This window comes from Poromitra crassiceps (genome assembly GCF_964638095.1).
Source record: "Poromitra crassiceps genome assembly, chromosome: 3".
NCBI lineage: Eukaryota > Metazoa > Chordata > Actinopteri > Beryciformes > Melamphaidae > Poromitra > Poromitra crassiceps.
Genome location: NC_139625.1, coordinates 43,006,621 through 43,030,372, shown reverse-complemented (window position 1 = coordinate 43,030,372; position 23,752 = coordinate 43,006,621). Strand labels below are relative to the sequence as shown.

Sequence of the window (23,752 nt, the reverse complement as noted above, 5' to 3'; positions counted from 1 at the left end):
TAGGTTTTGGGTTAGGGTCTGGGGGAGGTTAGGTTTAGGCATGGGGGGAGGTTAGGTTTGGCGTGGGGGCTGGGAGAGGTTAGTGAAAAACGGGGAATATAGACCCCCTTTCTGAGTGCCGATATTTCGGAGTGGCAGAACGTCGGAGTGGCAGCACGTCGGAGTGGCAGCATGTAACCGATTTATGGCAGGGCACTCAACATTTTTGACAAGTGTCACTCGACAGTAATAAAAGAGTCATACGATGTTTGTAATTTATGCTTCGGTGAAAGGTTTCAGTCATCTCCATGGTAACCACGACCCGGCTCTCCCCTGGGCTTCACTCCGAGGAGGAACGGCTGTTCATTTCCAATGGTCTACTGTTCACTGTAAAAACATCTTGCCCGGGTCCTAAGCATAAAAGATACCGACCGACCGTCATAAAAAGACGTCATATCTGTCGAGACGTGACATCACTGGTCCACAACTTAACTCAAATCAACTCTCAATAACTGTCAAACTAAATGAATGTCTGCAAAACTGTTTACACTTTTCAGATATGTGTGAGATCATGTGCAAAATAATTTAATTTAATTTTTCAGTTACGTTCTCCTTTAAGAGGCGAGTTTAAGGTGTTGGATTTGTGACTAGGATTAAGATTAGAATCAGGATTAGGTTTAGGTAAGTGAAAGAGTTTGGGTTTAGGTAAGTGAAAAAGTTAAGCTTGTGAATGTAGGCTAGTGGAGAGGGTTAGGGGTTAGGGAATGAATGCAGTCCATTAAGATCTTCAATACAAAGAGAGAGAGTGCATGTATCTCATTGTGGGCTAAGTATCTGCTTACAGTACCATCTGCTTGGCATGCTGTTATGTGTCTTGAAAACACACAAAAAACAACTTCACGCCTGCTTCAGCCAGCAGAGAGGACTCAGTCTGCATCGAGTCTTATAATAATCTCTATTATATTTTATTCGCCTTGCACCTCGCACCACCCACACTCAGTCAGCATGCATCCATTCTTGCCTCCCTCTGATACGGGGAAACTGCAACCAAGGTGCCAATATAGCAGAGAGGGGAAGAGTGGCGGTGTCCTCTTTAGCTGCTGTAAACTTACGTGCCATTGATTTCCCCTCAGCCCGTCTCCCGCTCAACGCCACCCGCTTTCCCCTCGGCCCATCTCCCGCTCAACGCCACCCGCTTTCCCCTCTGCCCATCTCCCGCTCAACGCCATCCGCTTTCCCCTCGGCCCATCTCCCGCTCAACGCCGCCCAATTTCCCCTCGGCCCATCTCCCGCTCAACGCCGCCCGCTTTCCCCTCGGCCCATCTCCCGCTCAACGCCATCCGCTTTCCCCTCGGCCCATCTCCCGCTCAACGACGCCCGCTTTCCCCTCGGCCCATCTCCCGCTCAACGCCGCCCGCTTTCCCCTCGGCGCGTCTCACCCTCTCAACGCCGCCCGCTTTCCCCTCGGCCCATCTCCCGCTCAACGCCGCCCGCTTTCCCCTCGGCCCATCTCCCGCTCAACGACGCCCGCTTTCCCCTCGGCCCATCTCCCGCTCAACGCCGCCCACTTTCCCCTCGGCCCATCTCCCGCTCAACGCCGCCCGCTTTCCCCTCGGCCCATCTCCCGCTCAACGCCGCCCGCTTTCCCCTCGGCCCATCTCCCCGTCTCAAGGTCGCCCGCTTTCCCCTCTGCCCATCTCCCCCGCTCAACGCCGCCCGCTTTCCCCTCGGCCCATCTCTCTGTCTCAAGGCCGCCCACTTTCCCCTCAGCCCATCTCCCACCCAACGCCGCCCACTTTCCCCTCTGCCCATCTCCCCGTCTCAACGCCGCCCGCTTTCGCCTCGGCCCATCTCCCCGTCTCAGCGAGAGGCCAGGGGAGGAGAGGCTATTTGGCCTTTAATTAAATATAAAAATTATATAATATCATCCACCTCCAATAAGATGGAGGTTCCTCCCCGATCACACCTACATAAAGTCAGCAAACCCTGCAATGACATTTTATTTTCTCAGCACATTGCATCTATTCATTTAATAATTCTTAATTGTAAAGCCATCTATCTCACAGTGTCCCCTATTTGGGTTTAGTTTATTGGACTTTTATATCAAAATTCTACAACCTTCAGAGATATCACTGGTTGTATAGACTCTAGAGAGTGGTTTATGCGCCTTACAGGTTATAGATCACTTGCACTCTAGCTTGAGATCTAATTAATTCAGCAGGCAATGAAGTGGAAAATCACCTTTAATGGACTTAAGGCAGTATTGATATATCTCCTCGATGTCTGATGTACATGTAGATGGCCGTGAAAAACACCCAGAACAGACCTGAGAAGCATCCTAAAGTAACATCCAGACAGACATGAAACTAACTCAACATGTTCCAAATCTAAAAAGTTCATTCATGCATTCTACAACATGTAGTGAAGTAAAGGAATTAGCCAACTTGCTTTCCCAGACAAAATCGTTTGAGATGAAGGAGAGAAAGCCTGGAGAAAGCCTCTAAGAAAAAGCAGAGACGTTGTATTTCTCCTTTCTCCTTAAATGGTTTTTGTGGGTTCGACAAAATCTGGTCAAGATCGATACTGGGTGGTTGCAAATTTCACAATATTTCTGCCCTCCTATTAACCAAAAAGCCTTCCATGTATCCCGATTCTGAAACCAAAAAGCTAGCCAGTCATTATGATCTGCTGCTACCGTCCTCCAAATCAGATAGTCCTGGGGTTTGGGCCATAATGAGGAAATCGTAACTGTTATTATACTTGGTCCTAATTCACTTCTACATACCAGATTTAGATGTATCTATCCGGGCTTAGAGACACCAGGCTATTGATTTCTTAAGCGTATTTCAATCATTTATTCCAAACAACAATAGTAGGCCTGCAGTGCTTCATCCAGGCGCTTCAAAACCAAACACTCCATTTTAAAGTGAAGTAAATTATTGTCATATTTTCAAATGATTGTTCCCTCTCATGCAAATTGCAATCTAACCACCTCTATCCCACATTACCACACATTATCAATCAGAAAGCCTCCTCAGCATCCCATCTCATCCCATCAGCATTCCCATCTAAAAATAGCATCAACTGTTGTTTCGATACCCATGGAGAAATCTCTGGTCTTTTTCTGTACTTCTGTTCAATCAAATCCCTGGGACTCACTCAACCAAAACTGCCTTCACCATCCATCAACACTACTACCCAGCTAGTCTCTCCCCAGCCCTCTAGTCAGTACCCAGCTAGTCTCTCCCCAGCCCTCTAGTCAGTACCCAGCTAGTCTCTCCCCAGCCCTCTAGTCAGTACCCAGCTAGTCTCTCCCCAGCCCTCTAGTCAGTACCCAGCTAGTCTCTCCCCAGCCCTCTAGTCAGTAGCCAGCTAGTCTCTCCCCAGCCCTCTAGTCAGTAGCCAGCTTGTCTCTCCCCAGCCCTCTAGTCAGTAGCCAGCTAGTCTCTCCCCAGCCCTCTAGTCAGTAGCCAGCTAGTCTCTCCCCAGGACTCTAGTCAGTAGCCAGCTAGTCTCTCCCCAGCCCTCTAGTCAGTAGCCAGCTAGTCTCTCCCCAGCCCTCTAGTCAGTAGCCAGCTAGTCTCTCCCCAGGACTCTAGTCAGTAGCCAGCTAGTCTCTCCCCAGCCCTCTAGTCAGTAGCCAGCTAGTCTCTCCCCAGCCCTCTAGTCAGAGCCACCTAGTCTCTCCCGTTAATGATTGGTGGGTTTGGGATTCCAAAACCCGTTTGGAGCTAGCAGTGTCCCAGCAGTGACGCCACCTTGTTTCTGAACCAAAGAACAGTTTGACAAATAAAAATGCATTCTCAGCTTCTCCTCTCCTCAACGAAAGCCGGACGATTCAGCTTGAAACTGCAATGAGGTGGAGATTTTGTTCCAAAAACGGGCCGGAAAGTGAGCTTTGCAAGCCAGACATCTCAGCCACAGCAAAGTGAATGCAATACAATAGAAGCTGAGTTGCTTGTATTGACCCAGCAACTCTATCAAGAATTTCTGGGTATTTTGTGTTATGGGGTAGAGCTTAATAATAAAGCAATCAATGAATCAATAAATAAATAAATCTAAATTGTAATATGGACGTTTGCAATTTCCAAATCGCAGAGGCTGCCATTAGTTGCTTGAGGAGTGTCCAAAATTGATTTCTCAACAAGGTTTTAGAGCTGCAGGTAATCTTTGGTTCATGAATCAAGTACTTTACAATATTGATGAACACCTTTAATCATATGTAGCTAGAGCGAAAATTCTATAAGAGAGACCTTAATGTCATTCATTCACTCACTTTTCATTCATTCACTCTCAGGATATAACTCTAGCTCTCATACCCACTTCTTAATCAACCTGCATTTTCCTGTTCTAGGAGAAACCCTTTAGTTGTCACTGGCTCTCATTCATCCCTCCTGTCCTCATTCACATCTTTCCCTGTCAGGAGAAAACCTTTTAATGTCACGCCCACTCATTCATAAAACTCAGTCACCAATCACCCCTTTCCCGCTTCTACCTAGCGTCACGGTTTGTGGGCGGTATCATTTAGATTTAGCCAATCAGAGCATGGCACATCTTCCCATTCAGCCTATCATGGTCTATACTGTCATAGCTAAAAACTCCCTGTTTCTCTCTGTCATCTCATTGCGTTTCAGTGCGTTCCTGCATCCCGCCTCCACCCCATTCTCCTCCAGTCCTCTCTGAGGTCTTCAGATTCAGAAGCCTTCTCCAGCAAGAACAAGTTACTTCACCACCACCAGGTCTAGACTCCACAGGGGGGATATTCAATCTACTCTGGCTGCATCCATCTACCCCTGCTGATCATGACGTCATAATCAAGCTGACGTCATGATGGAGTCTAATCGCCAAAACTATATCTCTGTGCCTTCAGGCTCATGTATCTAATCATCTAATAAATCATTGTCATTCTAGAAATGTGTCTCTCTGGTTGAAATCCCAACACAAGTAAATCCTGCACACTGAGTCTAACAATCTTTTGTGCCTCACGCCATCACCCTCCTGAATAAGCAGGGGGGTAAATAGGTGGGACTTTGGGGGTAGCCATTGAATGATTTGATAGGCTGAATGGGGGGGGGGGGGGGTGTTAGTCTACTCTATTTAATGGAAATGAGGTGGATATGTCGGACTTGCCTGTCCCTACAAACTCCAGGTGGATTATCTTCTTTTTATATTCTACATTTTATGTCTGGTTTTTAGGACTTTACATTGCTGCAGGTTTAAGTCTGTATGTGCCCATGTGTCTTTTATCTTTTTGTATCTTCTGATTTTCTGTACGTTGGCACTTGTTGCACATTACAACAAATTTCTGTGAAAGCAGACAATAAATTAACTTGAACTTGAGAAACGAAAACTTTTAAAAGATAAGGCTGGTGGTGTTTTTTTTTATGCATGTCTTACTGTCAGCAAACCTGATAACAATAATAAGCTGATAACAAAATCAGCAATGAATTTGTTTTGTTTGGTCCATGTAGCTGATGCCCAATGCAGCCAGCTGCAGCAGTCCCAGCAGCTATAGGACAGTGTATTAAAAAACTATTAAAAACATGTCACAGAGCCCTGCTGCTGCTCTGGCAACATATTTTATCATTGTGATGCCCGGGGCCGGCCCACTTTTTCCTCAAACAACTTAATAACTTAATACTGTCTGTAAACACGCTTTCCATCTGAGGAAAGTAGTTTCGGCGTTTATGAAGGATTTGTTCTAATTTTAATTTGATTTGTAATAACAACAATAGTCTGATTTTTCACGGGAACAGTTCATGATTTCTCAAATGTAAACTAGACTTTGTGAGCTGTATTTGAAGGTTTTAGCTTAGAATTGGAGCCAATGACTTCCAGTTTGAAGGCTAAAAAGGGAACATGGGAAGTCAGAAAGTACTTTGGGAGTAGAGCAAACGCATTGTTGATTTTGTTATTTTCATAGGATTTATTATGTAATGGTAAGAAATGCAATAAAAAAAACACCAGCGTTAATCCCTTAACAAATCACAATTTTAAAGCTTTAAAAACACAGTAATCACAGTTTAAATCGCAACTGCAATATTCTCTCAAATAATCCAATTTGATCTTTTGTCAATACTTTCAGTCCTACTGGGCCAGGAAAAGCATCACTCGCTGCTGTCCAACCACCTCCACACACACCTCGCCTTCCTACCGCTCCCCACCCAAGAAAGCAATCTGGGGGGAAAAACGCAACGATACCAAAGAATATAGGAGCCAAGAGATGAAGCCAAGAGATGAAGCTCTGGTGCTTTTTTGACAACAGCGCTGCCACCATTTTGGCCTGAAAATGCCTCCTTGCTCCAATGGGAAAAAGTACAGAACCATGACCGGGAAGAAAACAGGCCATTTCGGTAGAGGTACTTTGTACGGACGTTTTACCGACGTCATCACGGTAGTCTCCTTCAGGCCAAAATGGCGGATTTGCTGTGCGTTGATGTTGCAATGGAATGATGTATTAGCCTTCAGTTCTTAGCAATGCAAGTTCTCTGACCATACCTCGTCGACGTTCTCGAAGGCATTGATGATGTCGTAGGGCAGGCAGGACAGCAGGTCTATGACGAACCAGGTCTTCAGGTAGTTCATGCGGATGAGCTTGGGGTCGGAGATCACCTCTCCGCCTGGCCCCACGAAGGTGGTGTGAAAGTTCAGGACGATGTCCACCAGGAAGATCACATCCACCACGCTGTCCAGGACCAGCCACACTATGTTGTTCTGCTTGGTCTTGAATGACACATTGTAGGGGACCATGACGGCCGTGTAGAAGGTGAGGATGAGTATCACCCAGTCCCATGTGGTCTTGAAGGTGCAGTAGTGCAGGATGATGTGGGGTGGCGTCTTGGGGGCCTCCTGCTTGTACTGCGGGAGGATGTCAGAGTTGAGCTGCAAAACCTGGAGAGAGAGAGAGAGGGAGAGAGAGAGGGAGGGAGAGCGAGAGATAGAAACAGAGAGGGAGAGAAATGAGGAAGACAAATTGTTAGTGAATTAGGGCTGACCCAAAAAAAACAACGCTTCGAAGCTTAAATCGTTGCCATGGTAATCGACGCTCAAATCAGCAATTGATGATTCCCCCCCTCTCCTCCTCTCTCTTTCTCTCTCCATATGGACAGCCAGCTAACCTGAGGTGTAGCTTCCTGAGACAGTCTCTAGTAGTTTTCTGGCTTGGCGGAGTCCTGCGGGCCAACACTATTTTTATCACAGAGAACTTTACTCTACCCCTCAAGTAAAGTGCCAGTACTCAGAACTGGACTTAAAGGGCCACTTTGCTGATTTCAAACCAGCATAATGCATAATTCTACTCATTTTGTAATGATAGAAAGCTGGTTGAAAATTGGCAAAGTGGCCCTTTAAGTACAGTACTTGAGTAAATGTACTTACTTTAGTTTACATCTCAGCGAAAATTATTTTATAGGATCTCTTATAGCCCAAGTGAGTTACTGTTCCAGGATTCCTACAGCATAATCGATACACAATAAAACACAGCATTAAAAAACAAAAAAATACAGCAATCTTTTACAGACTTGCTTTTATGTAATTGTTATTGATCCCGCCCATCGGATCCGGTAAAGTGCCACATTGTATATTGCGTGCAAATTAACCATACTGTATTTATTGCACATAAAGGAAATTTCAAGTTAAGTATTAGGTTAAGAGTGTCTCTGTCAATTCTCTTTCTGGCAGATGACCAGTGCAGAGAATTTCTAGTATTCTATTTTAAAAGTAGAGAAAATCCCGCATGACACTGACCTTACTGGTAAACTCTTTATTAGAAGATAAATAGGGAAACAACGTTTCGGTACTAGACCTTCATCAGGTTTTAAAAGACTGACTCATGTCAGTGAGGTATATTCAGGTGAGCTTGATTAGGGAACAGTGGGTGTGGCTAGATGATAACATTATAGCCTACATACAGCCAACAACAACAATAATTCACAATAAGAGTACATATCACTCAAGGAAAGTTGTAAAGTCAATCCACAGATTACAACATCACATTAAGTAACATCTCATCATTAAGACCCTTAGGAGCTAAAGTCTGCAAAGTGAAGATCCAATAGACTTCTCTTCTTTTCAAAAGCAGATCCATGTCACCACCTCTAGGTGGCACCCTTAGTTTTTCTAGACCATAGAAACGAAGTGTAGATATGTCATGTCTCATATCATTAAAATGGACCGAAACAGGATAATTTCTGTCATTGCGGCGAATCGTGCTCTTGTGTTCACTAATTCTCAGCTTTAATTGTCTCGTCGTCTTGCCTACATAAGCGAGACCACAAGGGCAACGGAGCATGTAAACAACATAAGTAGATGCACAGGTGACACACTTTTAATGGGAAATAATTTTCCTGTGTGAGGGTGACTGAAGTGGGAGCTCTTAGCTGTGCTGTTGCACTGGGCACAATGGCCACAGCGGTAATTGCCATTCGGAATTGGGCTGAGTAATGACTGTATTGGTAGACCAACTGTGTTCTTACTAGTAAATTGTGCGTGTACTAGATGGTCTCTCAAATTATGGTCACGTTTAAAGGCAATCAGAGGTGGATCTCTGAAAATCGTGGATACTGTAACTCTGTGTCTGACTGTAAGATGTGCCAGTGTTTTCTGAAAGAGGATTTGATAGCATGGGAGTTGGGTGAAAAGGTGGTCATACAGGTAAAGGAAAACTTCTTGGTATTCTTCGTTATGACACAAATGACAAAAAAAATAAATATATATATATATATATATATATATATATATATATATATACATGAAGTGCTTTTTTTACATTCAACAATACAGTTTACTCAGTGTGAGTGAGTGTGAATGTGTGTGTGTGTGTGCGCGGGGCCCATGTGTGTCTCTTTACATTACATTACATTTCGTCATTTAGCAGACCTAAATGACCGTCCTGACCGTCCTGACCTCATTCTGAGATGTGGGCTCACAATCGGCTCCTCATTTGAAATAAAAGCAACATATCCTCAGTAAACTATATAATCACATTTAGTACAGAGACATTGTAGTGTACTAGTGTCTCAGTAAACGATCATAGAATGCAGAGATCAGTGTAGTCTCTCTCTCACACACACACACACACACACACACACACACTCCTTACCGCGAGATCATCCGGGTCCTGTCGCATTGGAGTCCAGTCTTCCTCGCCCTCACATGGAAAGTGGCCGTGCTGCTTGGCTCTGTGTGAAAGCAATTTCTGTGGCGAGGCTGCTGTTCTCCTCCTCACAAAGTTGTGACTCCGTCTCGTCTCTTTCGGGCTGGCACACAGGAACGGGGTCCAGGGACCAGGATCGATCATGTTGGTCACGGGTTTGACTACCGCGAACAACTGATCCATGTCCGCTGCCCTGCAGCAAGGCGACCAGCTCGTGCAGCGCGCCGAGGGGCGTTTCAATGGCGTTTCTCCTCTCTGCACAAGGAAGCGTTTCTCCGTTTTCTGTTCTTTCCTCCTGCTCAATTTCAAAACAACAGCTGCGGTATGTGTTTGTTCACGTGTTGTCGGCTTGGCTTTGAGGCCAGGGACCTGATACCATGTCACAGGCTGGGGAAGTCTTTGAACTACGCGCTGCACTAATAAAAACAAAAACACGTCAAACACGTCTTTGGCGTGGAGGGCTATTCCTGATAACACGTTAAAGACGTCTTTGGCGATGAATGAGTTAATGTGATGTTGTAATCTGTGGATTGACTTTACAACTTTCCTTGAGTGATATGTACTCTTATTGTGAATTATTGTTGTTGTTGGATATATAGGCTATAATGTTATATCCAATTTGGAATTTTATCCATGTGATATGTATTGATGAATTTTTTCTACATGTATACTCTAAAAATGTTATCTTATTTACTGTTAATTATTGTTGTTGGCTATAATGTTATCATCTAGCCACACCCACTGTTCCCTAATCAAGCTCACCTGAACAATTTTCAGGGTGTGGCCAGCCTGTATATATACCTCACTGACATGAGTCAGTCTTTTAAAACCTGATGAAGGTCTAGTACCGAAACGTTGTTTCCCTATTTATCTTCTAATAAAGAGTTTACCAGTAAGGTCAGTGTCATGCGGGATTTTCTCTACTTTTAGTTCATTTTCCATCCTACGCACCTGATTTAAAGTTTTTTTAGGTGTGCAACAGCTCTTTCACAGACTTTGTAGTATTCTATTTTAACATCCAAATGTAATTAAGGTTTTTGGGAAGGTCGGGAGATGCAGAGAGAGAGAGAGTGAGATAGAGACAAAGAGAGAGAGAGAGAGAGAGAGAGAGAGAGAGAGAGAAGTAAAGATAAGAAAAAGTTAATGAAAGAGATAAAAAAAAGATGACAGAATCGGGGTCCGGGTAATACAGTGGTTTATTCCCTGCCTACCAACACGAGGGTCGAGCTCCTGTGTTACCGCTTGGTCGGGCGTCCATACAGGCACACTTGGCCGTGTCTGCAGGTGGGAAGCCGGATTAAGGGTATGTGATCTGGTCACTGCAGTAGTGCTTCCTCTGGTCGGACGGGGTGCCTGTTTGGGGTAGTCTGGAGCCGTTAGTGAGGTTTCGGGACCTGGGGGCATAATGGCAGGAACCAGAATCTGGTTACCGGATACGTGTGCGCCAGAAAAAATCTTCCGTGTAGCTAACGTTAGTTAGCTAGAGCCTGATAACACGAGGTGACTAAAAAGTTACATAGTACATAAAACAAAACGTTGATGCAATATGACATCGCCGCCACCGTCGCCATAGAGCACCGTAGGAATGAATCCGGAAGTAGCGCTTGGGTTCGTCAGGGGGAAAGTGAATGGGGTTTTAGATTGGGGATTTCACTTAAATGCATAAAATAAGCAGAGCCAGATTAACACCCCCAGGGGCCCCGGGGCACTGAAGCTCCCAGGGGCCCCCTACCCATCGTCCGGATGTTTGGATGTTTTTTCGCCATATTTCGAGGAATATCTCATTTTAAATTAACATTAGTATTATACTGTTATGTTATTATTCCGTTTCTGAGATTCAGTTTCTCACTCACTCATAGGCGATTCTAGGCTTTGCAAAGAGGTAGCACCAGCAGGATAAAGATATTAGTCTGACTGGGGGTTTTCTGGACAAATACATTTTGTACATTTTAAAGTAAAATGCATGAATCTGATGCACTCTGAGAGCAAAAGGAAGAGGCTAATCTTCACATTAATATACTCTTCACTGTGCTGTGGCTTTACAATGATGAAAAAATAATTGACATTACATTTCCAATACAAAACAGTAGAGGGTGCCGCAGCACCACAAGCACCCCCACTTCCCGCGCCCCTGGTCACCACTTGCCCACAGGCATCCAATGAGACTAAATCATCAGACTTAATCTTCTTGGAAACACATTTTATTTTGTCCTGATTGGTCTTAGATTTGTGTCATAGTTCTGTGGAGCCCAACATGAGCCAGACCCATTTTTTTTTTTTTTTTTTTTTTTGGAGGGCCCCTTCACCCCGAGGGCCCCGGGGCACCTGCCCCGGTTGCCCTATGGTTAATCCGGCCTTGAAAATAAGGTCTGTGGTTAACAAAAGGTTATGGGAGCGCGAATTTGGGTTCAGCAGGATAATCTTTTTTGACTTTTGGAACGTAAATGCATTTTCTTTTTAACATGATTTTTAAAAAACGCTTCAAAAGGCATAACAGTGATTAACATTCGTGAAGATTATCCTGGTGACGCAAGATTAGTTTGGGGGGGGACTGGGGGAAATAGCGTCCGGCTGGTGAAACCCCTCGCTGTCAGGTGAAAAGAAGCAGCTGGTGACTGCAGATGTATCAGAGGAAGCATGTACTCGTCTCCCAGATCGCCAGAGGGAGTCGAGCAATGACTGGGACAGCAGGGGGAATTGGCCAAGTACAACTGAGGAGAAAATGGGAGGGAAATCCATGGAAAAGAAACAGAGGGAAAAAAGACAACTGTGTTTCTTAGTCTAATAAGTTCCGCCCGCTGCTGGATTTCACACATTATTATTGTTACGAAGGAAGGGAGGGGAAGTGGGGAGGAGTGAGGGATATGTATATTACATTTTCTGTTTGTCCTCTCTTGTGTTTATCTGTATTCATGTATTTTGCCGGTTCGTAATGTTTCGTAAAGAAACTGTGACAAAACTGTTAATTTCAAGAGTGTCATGAATAAATTCAACTTGAAATGAGAGAGCACTGAGATGAGAAAACAAAATAAAAACAGAAGAACGTGTGAGAAAGGTTTACCAAAAATACACTTTGTTAAAGGAGCCCAGTCTAGTACTGTAAGCTACTGAGGTGCTAAACCGCGGATGACCTGGGTGACGCGCTCGCTATAGTTGATGTTACATACATACGATATTGTTGTGTTGCGTAGGAAAATGATCAAGGCAGTCCTTCAGGTGAAAACGTGGATTTATTACTCCAGTGCAGCAACGTGAATACGGTCCATTTTTTGTTGTCCAAACACAGAAAAGAAAAGCACACCAAACAAATGTCGCGCCATTGCAAAGCGGTCAAAAACCCTTTGCCCTTCCGGGTCAAACACCTAGTGAGCAAAGGTGAAGGCAGCACCAATGTAGAAAACCTGAGCCCAGGTAACATGGCACAGCGACACCCCATGGACAAGAAAAAATATGACAGCACAAAATCAACCACAAATATGACCAGAACACATTTGGCACTTACACACCGGCCCCTAATTGTTAGTGGCAGGAGGACAATAACAATTCAAACAAAATTTAAACAAAAAAGGAGCCAAATGTTTTCAATGCACCAAACTAGAGTATGGCACTGCCAAATTCACACTCCATGCACCAAACAGAGCTTTGTTACTGGTCTTTCAATGATGTTGGACTTGGTCTGTAATCTCACAGACCGCACAAGCCCGTGTCGGTCTGCTGAGCTGAAGAATCCATTATCACCACCACATCTCCAGCAGCCAAACTCCTCTTCTTCTGGTTCCACTTTTGCCTCTCTTGCAGCAAGGGCAGATACTCCCGTATCCATCTCTTCCAGAAAAGATCGGAGAGGTACTGTACCTGCCTCCATCGTCTTCTCACATACTGGTCGTGAGGCTCAAACACTGCAGGAGGAAAGGCTGGTTTCCCTTTTAAGAGAAGAAGGTGGTTAGGCATGAGTGGTTCCAAGTCATTTCTTCAGTTAGTTTGGTGATTGGTCGATCATTTAAAATGGCCTCCACTTCGCACAATACTGTGTGCAGTCCATCATCGTCCAAGGTCTGCTGGCGTAGGATGGAGCTGAGAACCCGTCTCACCAGGCGGATCATCCGTTCCCAGACACCGCCATGGTGTGAGCCTGCTGGTGGATTAAAGCTCCAACGGATTCCGACTTGTGACAGGACTCTTTGAATCGCATCATGATTCACCACAGCCAAAGCCTCCCTCAATTCTCTTTCTGCCCCGATGAAGTTGGTGCCGTTATCAGATGTCAGATGTTCCACTTGTCCTCTCCTGCTGATAAAACGGCGCAAAGCATTTATACATGCGTCTGTATCCAGTGAGACTGCTACCTCCAGATGGACGGCCCTGCTCGCCATACAGGTAAATATGACTCCGTATCGCTTACAGGTTGATCTTCCCCGTCTTACTTCCACTGGTCCAAAATAGTCTACCCCTGTGTTGGTAAAGGGTGGTAGATCAGGAAGGAGTCTCATCTTAGGAAGATCTGCCATTTTCTGCTCCACTGCTCTCCCATTGTAGCGTCTACAAAAAACACATTCAGCAATGACCCTCCTGACAGCTGAATTGGCTTTCGTGATCCAAAACCTTTTCCTCACAGTGGACAGCGTGTGAGCCCGTCCACCATGGCCCAAACTCTGGTGTACATGCTTGAGAATGAGCATAGAAACATGCTGATCTTTGGAGAGGATGAGCGGATGCTTGGCTTCCTCAGGCATGGATCCTCTACTCAATCTTCCTCCAACCCTCAACAGTCCATCTTCCCAACTTGGATCCAGCCTATACACCGGGCTCTGTCGACTCACTGTCGCCTTCCTGGATAACAAAGCAGAAATTTCTTCGCTAAACCTCTGTCGTTGACAATAGCGAATGATGGCAACTTCAGCTTCCACACGATCATCCAACATCAGGTTGCCACTCCTGGTTGTCAGATGGGCCCTTTGTCCTTCAGCCTGTGTTGAGCCATCCGGACTGCTTGCTTGACGTTTGGCCACAGCAGCCTCCAATGGTTTCCTCTGACGACTCCGTGTCAGTAACATGGCCTTCAGTCGGAGAAACCAGGCAACTGCTGTCTTGAGTTTCATCCAGTCCGAGAAGTAGGCGATGAGCTGGTCCGTTGGACTAACCACATCAGACGCACTGATAGCATTTGCTGTCGCCTCCCTTTTGACCTCTTGGTCAGTTGAGTCCAATGACATGTCCAACACAGTTTTAGGCCATTCCTCTTTGTGCTTCCATAAAAACGCCGGACCTCCAAACCACCTGCTGCTCTTCAGAAATTCAGCGACTCTCATCCCTCTCGACGCATCATCAGCCGGATTTTCTTTTGTGCCGACATGTCTCCATTGTGAGGGTTCAGATGTTTCTCTGATGGTCGATATTCTGTTAGCCACAAAGGTGTGAAAGCGTCTGTCCTCGTTGTTAACGTACTTCAACACCGAAGTGCTGTCGGTCCAATATACCGACTCCTCCAACTGGATGTTCAGCTCCGCCTTCAGCATTGAATCCACTCTGACGGCCAGGACAGCTGCTGTCAACTCAAGTCGAGGAATCGTTATAGCCTTCAGTGGTGTTACTCTGGCTTTACCGAGCAGGAAGGTGACCTGGATGCAATTTTCCTGATTTAACATCCGAATGTATGTTACCGTTCCATACCCTCCCTCGCTGGCATCGGTGAAGTGATGTAGCTGGGCACACCTGATCTTTCCAAAGTCCACCGGCTTGATGCACCTGTTTACGTCAAACGCAGCCAGCAGATCCAACTCATCCAACCATTTCTTCCACTTATGTAAGATGTCCTGCGGCAAAGCGTCATCCCAGCCACATCCTCTCCTGCAGAGCTCCTGCTGCATCATTTTGGCAGGCAATGTGACCGGTGCCAGGAAACCCAGAGGATCATACACTGAGCTGTTAATCGAGAGCATACCACGTCTGGTGATGGCCTGTTGCTTTATCTCCAACTTGAATTTGAAAGAGTCTGTTTCAACACACCACAGAAGACCCAAAGCCCTTTCTAGTGGAAGTTTGTCTCGGTCCAAATCCAGCTCCTTCAGGTCCTTGGCCCTGTGTTCCTCTGCAACGGCCTGCAGGACAGCACGGCTGTTACTAATCCACTTCTCCAAGATGAAGCCCCCTTTCTGACACAAAGCAATAAGATCTCTCATCATCTGGATAGCCTCCCCTTCAGTGGCTGAGCTCCTCAAACAGTCATCCACATTCTCTTTAATGGTTTGAAGCACTTCAACCGGAAATTCAGACTGGTTATCATCAGCAGCCTTTCTCAGTTTGCACAGCTGGGAGATGACACAGCGCCGAACAAGTGGACGGTCATCCTATACTCCACCAGGTCCTTTGTGATATCCCCTTCTGGCCACCAGAGAAAACGAAGAAAATCCCCATCTTCCTCCGCAACCTTCACTTGGTGGAACATGGCCTGGATATCTCCCATGAATGCAACAGGTTCCTGTCTGAAGCGAGTTAGAACACCGAGCAAAGAGCTAGTGAGGTTAGGGCCCTGCAACAGTTCGCTATTCAATGTGGCTCCTTGAAATGTGGCCCCACAGTCGAAAACCACAGGAAGGGATCCCTTCCTCGGATGGTGGACACCATGGTGAGGAATGTACCACACCCTTCCTGGCTCACCCATCAGTTGTTGCTGAGGTACACGCTCTGCGTAGGTCTTACTAATGAGCTGGTCCATGTACCCTGCATACTCCTGCTGGAAGCGTTCGTTTTTAAGGAACCTTTTCCTCAAACCCTGGATCCTTTGCCGAGCCACTGCAAAGTTGTTGGGCAGACAGACGTTATTGTTCTTAAAGGGCAACTTCAAACAATATTTCCCGTCCTGAAGTACTGCTGAATGCTCCATGATTTCCAGGAACCTGAGATCCTCTCTGGACATTTCCTTCTCCTCCATTACCCTTTCGTTGAAATCATGATTGTACTGATTGGACAGCATTTCTTCCAGCTTACACACAGAGATCCTGTTCACCATAGCAGCGGGAAGCTCTGCCTCCAACGAACCACTGTTTCCATTCAGTGGACCGTTAACGACCCATCCCAGCACCGTCCTAATGGCATACGGGCCATTCCCGCAGCTGTTGATGACCTCCCATGGTTCCAATATCTTGGGAGCATCGGTTCCAATCAACAGGTCGACGTTTGCCATGATGCTTGGGATGTGTACCTGTGACAAGTACGGCCATTTAGCCAGGTCTTCTGGCGTCACCATGTTGTCTGTAGTGACCGGCATTCTCTTCTGTGTGAGCACATCTGGAAGAACATAAAAATTGTTGCTGTCCAGCCCTGAAACCTCCAAACCGGTCAAGGAGTAGGCCGGCACGATCGTCTCTTGCCCCATGGTGCGCAACAGGAAGTTGGTTCTTCTGCCTGCGATGTTAAGCCTTTGCATTAAGTGCTCTGAGCAGAATGTAGCTGAACTGCCAGGATCTAAAAAGGTGTAGGTGGTTACAAAGGCATCTCCTTTAGCAGACTTCACCTTTACAGGAAGGATGGACAGAGCACACTGATCCTTACCGGCCCCTGTATGCCCACATGTGCTGGATGACGTAGACTGGAAATTTGAGGCTTCCTTTAGCTGCTCTGGAATGGTTTGTCTTTTAATGTGGAGCACAGTTGGATGAGCTTGGCCACAAACTTTGCATGACAAACGGCTCTCACAATCTCGGCTCATGTGTCCAATGCACAAGCATGCGAAGCAAACTCCCCTTTCCCTCAAAAGGAGAATCTTCTCCTTGTGCTTCTTCGCCGTGAACTGTTTGCACTCCTCCAACACATGACTACGAGCACAGCAAAGACATCCAGCCTTCTCTGCTTTCCCTGTGGCAGATGTTGGGTCCTTACCTCCAGACAAATTCATTGATGTTACTGTTGTGGCCACGATGTTTCCCTTCACCTTGTTGCTGGTGTGGCTTGGCTGTGATCTGTAGCTGGGCTGTGAGACATAGCTGGGTTGTGATCTGTAGCTGGTCTGTGAGGCATAGCTGGGTTGTGATCTGTAGCTGGGCTGTGAGGCATAGCTGGGTTGTGATCTGTAGCTGGGCTGTGAGGCATAGCTGGGTTGTGATCTGTAGCTGGGCTGTGAGGCATAGCTGGGTTGTGATGCGTAGCTGTAGCTGGGCTGTGATCTGTAGCTGGGCTGTGGTCTACTGCTGGTGAGAGCCCTTGCTCCAGCGGACCCAGACCCTGGGTCCTGTATGTCGCCAAACAGGGGGTCAGATAGAATTCTGACTCTGCGTTCCATGAATTTGACGAGATCGATGAAATGAGCTCTATTGTTAGTTATTTCCATGATGTCATGAGCCTTGGCTCTCCATTGCTCCCTCATTTTGAATGGCAACTTAGCCACAATGGCTCTCATATTCACAGGCATGTCCAGTTCTTGCATATACTGGAGCTCCCCCATTACGTTGCAGCAGCCACGCAAAAATAATGAGTAGGCCGGGAGTGACTTCACTTCCTCAGATTTGACTGGTTGCCAAGCCAGCGCCCTCTCCATTAGGGCTGTGAATCTTCACTGGCCTCACGATTCGATTCGATTACGATTCATCTGTCAACGATTCGATTCGATTCGATTAAACGATGCATCACGATGCATCGCGATGCATCTTAAATCGATGCATCACTTTTTCCGCAATACATGATTTATTTTTTCTCACTTTCTTTTTTCTCACTGTGTGGCTACTTTTAAAATAAAAGTGCATTTGGAATTGCATTGTATTATGATCCATAATTAAAATAAACAACTGCATGTACTTACATTCTATTTTATTTGATTATTTAAATTTTTTTTTTTTTTTTTTTTTTTTTATAATCGATTTTTGATATTTGTTAATCGATGCAGAATCGTGCACGTCCGCATCGCGATGCATCTTATAATCGATTATTTTTGACACCCCTACTCTCCATATAAGCAGTTGCGATTCTGTATTGGTTTCCAAAATGTTCCTCTAGAAGACCCTTTGCCACTGTGTAGCCACATTCAGACTCCATGTGCTGACAGCTACGTACCAATTCCTGTGGTTGTCCTCTGGTGAACTGCTCCAAGTAGTAAAGGCAGTCAGCCTTTCCTGCCTTTCCCTCCACGCCTTGCTCGAAGGCCTTGACAAATGCTCTGTACTGGAGAGGATCGCCCTCAAAGACGGGAATATCTCGTGGCGGCAAAGATAATGAATGCTGCTGATGCACGAGAGCGGCTGTTATTTCATTCTGCTTGTTCATAATGGCCAGTATGTCTCCAGGTGCATTTTGACTGATTTGAGGGAGTGGTGGTGATTGACTTTCCTCCTCATTTGACTGTAACGTTGCTGATTGGTGTTGCAAGTGTTGTGATGTCCCACGTGTGATATCCTGCTGCTGCTTGTTGGAGAGGCATTGCTGATTTAAGGCAGTTTTGAATGCATGCTGTGTGTCCTTTGGCCGTACGTCGACCATTTGTGTATTAGCTGATGCCAACAGCCATTTTGATGTGGCTGTCTTCCTTGATTCAGGCTGATATTCGTTTGCCAAGGGGTTCAAGATGGTGGGTTTCCTTTTGCCCTTTTCCAGATATGAATTCATGGCATTTGAGTGGACTCGAGAGGAACCTCTCGATTCGGCCGCCTGTATTACTGCCAACCTAGCATCATAGGCGGCTATGTCAGCTTCCATGTCAAGCTGCGCCTTTTTCCTGCTCAGCTGTTGTTCTTGCTCCTCCATGTTCCTCCTCAGCTGTTGCTGCTGCTCCTCCAAGGCTTGCTTTTCCTTCAGGGCTGCAGAGCGAACAAGCAGCGCAGCTCTTTCAGCCTCAGCTCTGATGCGTGCAGAGGATGTGGTGCTTGAGTGCTTACTGCCACGACTTGAGCGTTTACTGTCATGACTTGAGCGTTTACTGTCATGACTTGAGTGCTTACTGTCATAGTTGGAGATGCTGTCCTGAGCATGAACAGCATCCTGAACAGTATGTGCATGACCTGGCTCATTGAATTTTGGAACATTGTCATTTTCACATGCAGCACCTTCATTGTGTGAAATCCATGTTTCTGCATTGGCAATACACCCAATATTAGAAAGCATTTTAGCTTTAAACCACGTTTCGTGATTTGTACCTTCATCAGATGGAATTAAAACCAACAGCTTTGTATGCATGGATTTTGCTTCCTCACACACACCAAACAATTCAATAAGAGCATTTTGTACCTGTTTTTTACCTTCATCATCATAATCATTTGACATTGCACCTTCAATTGTTTTTCTTATAGCGGTTGCTTTATTTAGCTTAGATTTTCTATCCCTTTGCAAATTAACAATTTTATCAGCAAGCGCTTTTGCAGTGAGTTTAACGACCCGTTTTTCCCTTTGCGTTTCAACACCGCCAGTCACACTACTAGGTTTACCAGCTGATTGCACACAAGTCTCGGACACGACAGCCTCTTCCATAGGCGCGTTCATGTCTGCCATGACGAGGCAACGAGTCGGCAAGTCACTACGAGTCGGCAAGTCAATAGTTCACCGCGAAACGAACAGTCAATCAAAGTCAATGTCACAATGCCGATCCCTTCGGCAACCAATGCATTGGGTTTATGCCCCCCATAATGTGTGCACACAGATTTAAATGGCCATTAGTGTAGCGCTACACATACCTCCTCCAATGCGTTGGGCGCCGTTGAAATGATGCTTGGTTGGTACGATGCTCCACAGCTAGGTTTAGCATTAGCCCCTTAGCTCCTGCGTCTTTACCCCCATGGATGGCAGCATGCGTCCTCCTCCGCAGCCGAGTCCAAGCAGCTCCCAATCGGAAGCTCTCCTGGTCCTCCTCCGGCCTGACTGACGTCCTCCTCCGTAGCGTTAGTTAGAGCACAACTTGTGCAGGGTTTTTGACTAATGTTAAAGGAGCCCAGTCTAGTACTGTAAGCTACTGAGGTGCTAAACCGCGGATGACCTGGGTGACGCGCTCGCTATAGTTGATGTTACATACATACGATATTGTTGTGTTGCGTAGGAAAATGATCAAGGCAGTCCTTCAGGTGAAAACGTGGATTTATTACTCCAGTGCAGCAACGTGAATACGGTCCATTTTTTGTTGTCCAAACACAGAAAAGAAAAGCACACCAAACAAATGTCGCGCCATTGCGAAGCGGTCAAAAACCCTTTGCCCTTCCGGGTCAAACACCTAGTGAGCAAAGGTGAAGGCAGCACCAATGTAGAAAACCTGAGCCCAGGTAACATGGCACAGCGACACCCCATGGACAAGAAAAAATATGACAGCACAAAATCAACCACAAATATGACCAGAACACATTTGGCACTTACACACTTCCTCTAAACTGTGAATGTTTCTGTATTCTCCTGCTATGAACTGTCACACAGCCTGTAGCCCCAAATAAATAATAGATACATATACTTATAAATAACCAGATCCTATATTCAGCACTTGAGGATTTTGAATTGGAAAGTGCTATCCAAATATTAGCAGCAAAATGAGACTGCCAATTAGGAGGCCAGCGGCACTGTGGGAAGGAAACAAAACAAAACAAAGGCTGCTGATGCTGACTCCACATGAGAGCCCAGCTGTGCCTTTCAGCCCAAGCAGCTGATAGGTCGCCTGCGTGACATCAATCTCCATTTGAGCAATGCGGACAGACACTGAGAACTGAGTCTAGACTAAGACCTCCTCTATGGGGTTCCCAACTTTTTTTTGCCAAGGACCGGTAGATACATGGAAAAACTAGAATGACCGCACCATGGATTTATGCCTCCGCCATTAGTTCATTCTTGAGTCCAAATCGCCATTTGAGGCAAATTGGAAGAAATTCCGTCAAGGCACTCCTGAGATGTTGGGTTACAGAGCTTGGAAATTGGGTGTGTGAGGTCAGTGACCTTGAACTTTGACCTTTAACCATCAAAATCTAATCAGTTCATCCTTGAGTCCAAGTCGATGTTTGAGGCAAATTTGATGAAAATCCATCAAGGCATTCCTGAGATATCGCATTAACAAGCTTGAAAATGACGTTCGAGAGGTCACACTGACCTTGACCTTTGACCACCAAAATCTAATCAGTTCATGCTTGAGTCCAAGTCGATGTTTGAGGCAAATTTGATTAAATTCCGTCTAGGCATTCCTAAGATATCGCGTTAACAAGCTTAAAAATGGCGTTCGAGAGGTCACAGTGACCTTGACCTTTGACCTTTGACCACCAAAATCTAATCAGTTCATCCTTGAGGCCAGGTCGATGTTTGAGGCAAATTTGATGAAATTCCGCCAAGGCATTCCTAAGATATCGCGTTTACAAGCTTGAAAATGGCGTTCGAGAGGTCACAGTGACCTTGACCTTTGACCACCAAAATCTAATCAGATCATCCTTGAGTCTAAGTGGATGTTTTCAAATTTGATGAAATTCCGTCAAGGCGTTCCTCAGATATCGCGATAACGAACATCGGACGGACGGACGGACGGACATACGTATGTACGGACGGACATACGTACGTACAGACGGACGGACAACTCGGATCCATAATGTCTCCGGCCTGGCTATCGCCAGCGGAGGCATAAAAAGTTGTGGACCGGTTGTCAATTTTAATGGTTTTAGTTACATATATAAATTTACTCACCAGGTGGCGACAAAGGGTAAATAACAGCCTTTTGTGTTGTACTGTATTTCAATCAGGAGAGACTAGAGACTAAAGAATGAATACAATAATATTTATTACAATAAAGTGAATGATTCATTACAGAAAGAATGATGAGAATAAGGTATTGTTATTAGTCTTTGGCGGTTAGACACCGCAGGGAGATCTTGAGAGAGCTGCATCAGCCCAGAGCAGCATCCAGATATATCCCCCTGTGGAGTCTAGATACTGGTGGTGCTGGTGATCTCCTTCTGAGACTCATGAGACTTTTCCGACTGAAGAATCTGATAGGTCTGCGATGACCGAGAGGAGAGGGGGAGGTGGAGGGTGCGAGACTGACAGCAGCGGTGTTGAGAGGCTGAATGAGACAGAAAAAACATATCGTCGGTGTCGGGCCAGGACCTCGAATGTCACTTTTTTCACTTTCTTACTTTTTGTCATGAATCAATGCCATTGGTCACCCTTCACGTCTCTGTGTGGTTTTTAACAAATGCAACCAATGGAAAAGCATTAAAACGAGCTTGTGAGTAAATCTCGTAACGCCATTCGCCCTCAATCTGTCAGTCAAACCTCGAAATCCCCCCCCTACCTCCGTGTGTACCCCCCCACGCAGGACACTAAACCCGGAAAAGACACACGGCAGACGCGCTGTGTATTTCTCATATCGTTTTGACTCATCCTGGCTTCCTCTGACGTTAATATATCAATCAAATGTTTTCCAGTTATTCCTAGGCTGCAAACTTGTTTTAACATGCAAATCGGAGTGCTTTCTGACGAGAATAAAGTAACGTTAACGTTACGTTATGTCAGACTATTTCTCACCCCATGCGAAAGCCCCAAATCGGCCATGAGAGGCGAGGGGCAATCCTGCTGCTCCTGCGCGCGCGCCCGCGGCCTGGAGCTTGGGGGCTCGTGCATGAGGATGCGGCTGCCTCCCGCTTGACTGGCCATGAGAAAGCGCTTCCAAGTCGGACTGATAATATAAACAACATCATTTGAGCTTATCCAGGTCAGATATTTATAAAGTAATGACACATTCAGCGGGAAACTAACTATAATTAAGACATGTGCCAACTTTGACGACATTTGGTTCAGTAGTTTAAGAGCAAACAGGTTTTTTTTACTTCCTGAAAAGTTTCTGTTTTGGAGATTCGAGGTCCTGGAACGACAGCAGCGATATTTAAGGAAGCCGCCTCCAAGCGATTGGCTTACGATGGGGGTGAGAAGCAATGTCATAGGCTTACACTGGAGGTGTGTGGGGTGAGAGGTGATGTGAGCAGTAATGTGACACTATGCTATTGGTTAAAAGAGACTAGGCGGCAAGCAGCTGATTATTCAATTGAAGCCCGGAAATTGACAGCTTATTATGAGTAGATTGAATGGTGAAGATATAGACAAGTTTCCTGGGCACTTCCGGTTTGCTTCCGGACTCGGCCGCGATCGTGTCTGTCGGTTCCGGTGTTTGTGAATACGGAGAAGCGTAACGTACTACCGTAGTAGCCATAGCGACCGCCGAAAAAATGCAAACTTGGGTTCATTCTGCGAGTCTCCTATCTAATGAAAGAGTGTCTATCCCACACCCGTTGACAGTGGACACATGGGAAGATAATATGTGTAAATGGCCAAACGTAACTACAGGCAGGATTATAGCGTATTTTGAGGAATCAATGGCGGTGGACGGCAACGCAATGAACTATCTCATAAGCTCCGAAGCATCAGCCAGACTAACGTAACGTAGGTTACAGTCCTCTCCTCTGTCACAGTCAGTCAGACTAATGTTAGGTTACAGTGACAGTACTCTCCTCTCTCACAGTCAGACTAACGTTAGGTTACAGTCCTCTCCTCTCTCACAGTCAGTCAGACTAACGTTATGTAACCTAACGTTAGTCTGACTGACTGTGAGAGAGGAGAGGACAGTAACATAATATGTTACTGTCCTCTCCTCTGTCACAGTCAGTCAGACTAACGTTAGGTTAC

The 23,752-nt window shown here is 45.8% G+C and overlaps 1 protein-coding gene across 2 annotated transcripts in view; it reads right to left on the bottom strand.

Moving 5' to 3' along the window:
* kcnh5b (potassium voltage-gated channel, subfamily H (eag-related), member 5b) overlaps positions 1–23,752 on the bottom strand; it is a gene marked incomplete at both ends in the record, with an annotated part of 453,140 nt that overhangs the window by 318,516 nt on the left and 110,872 nt on the right. For both annotated transcript variants that reach the window (XM_083633600.1, XM_083633601.1), the window contains one exon: positions 6,478–6,870. In XM_083633600.1, coding sequence (XP_083489726.1) covers positions 6,478–6,870 — 393 coding nt within the window. The remainder of the gene's footprint in view (positions 1–6,477; positions 6,871–23,752) is intronic.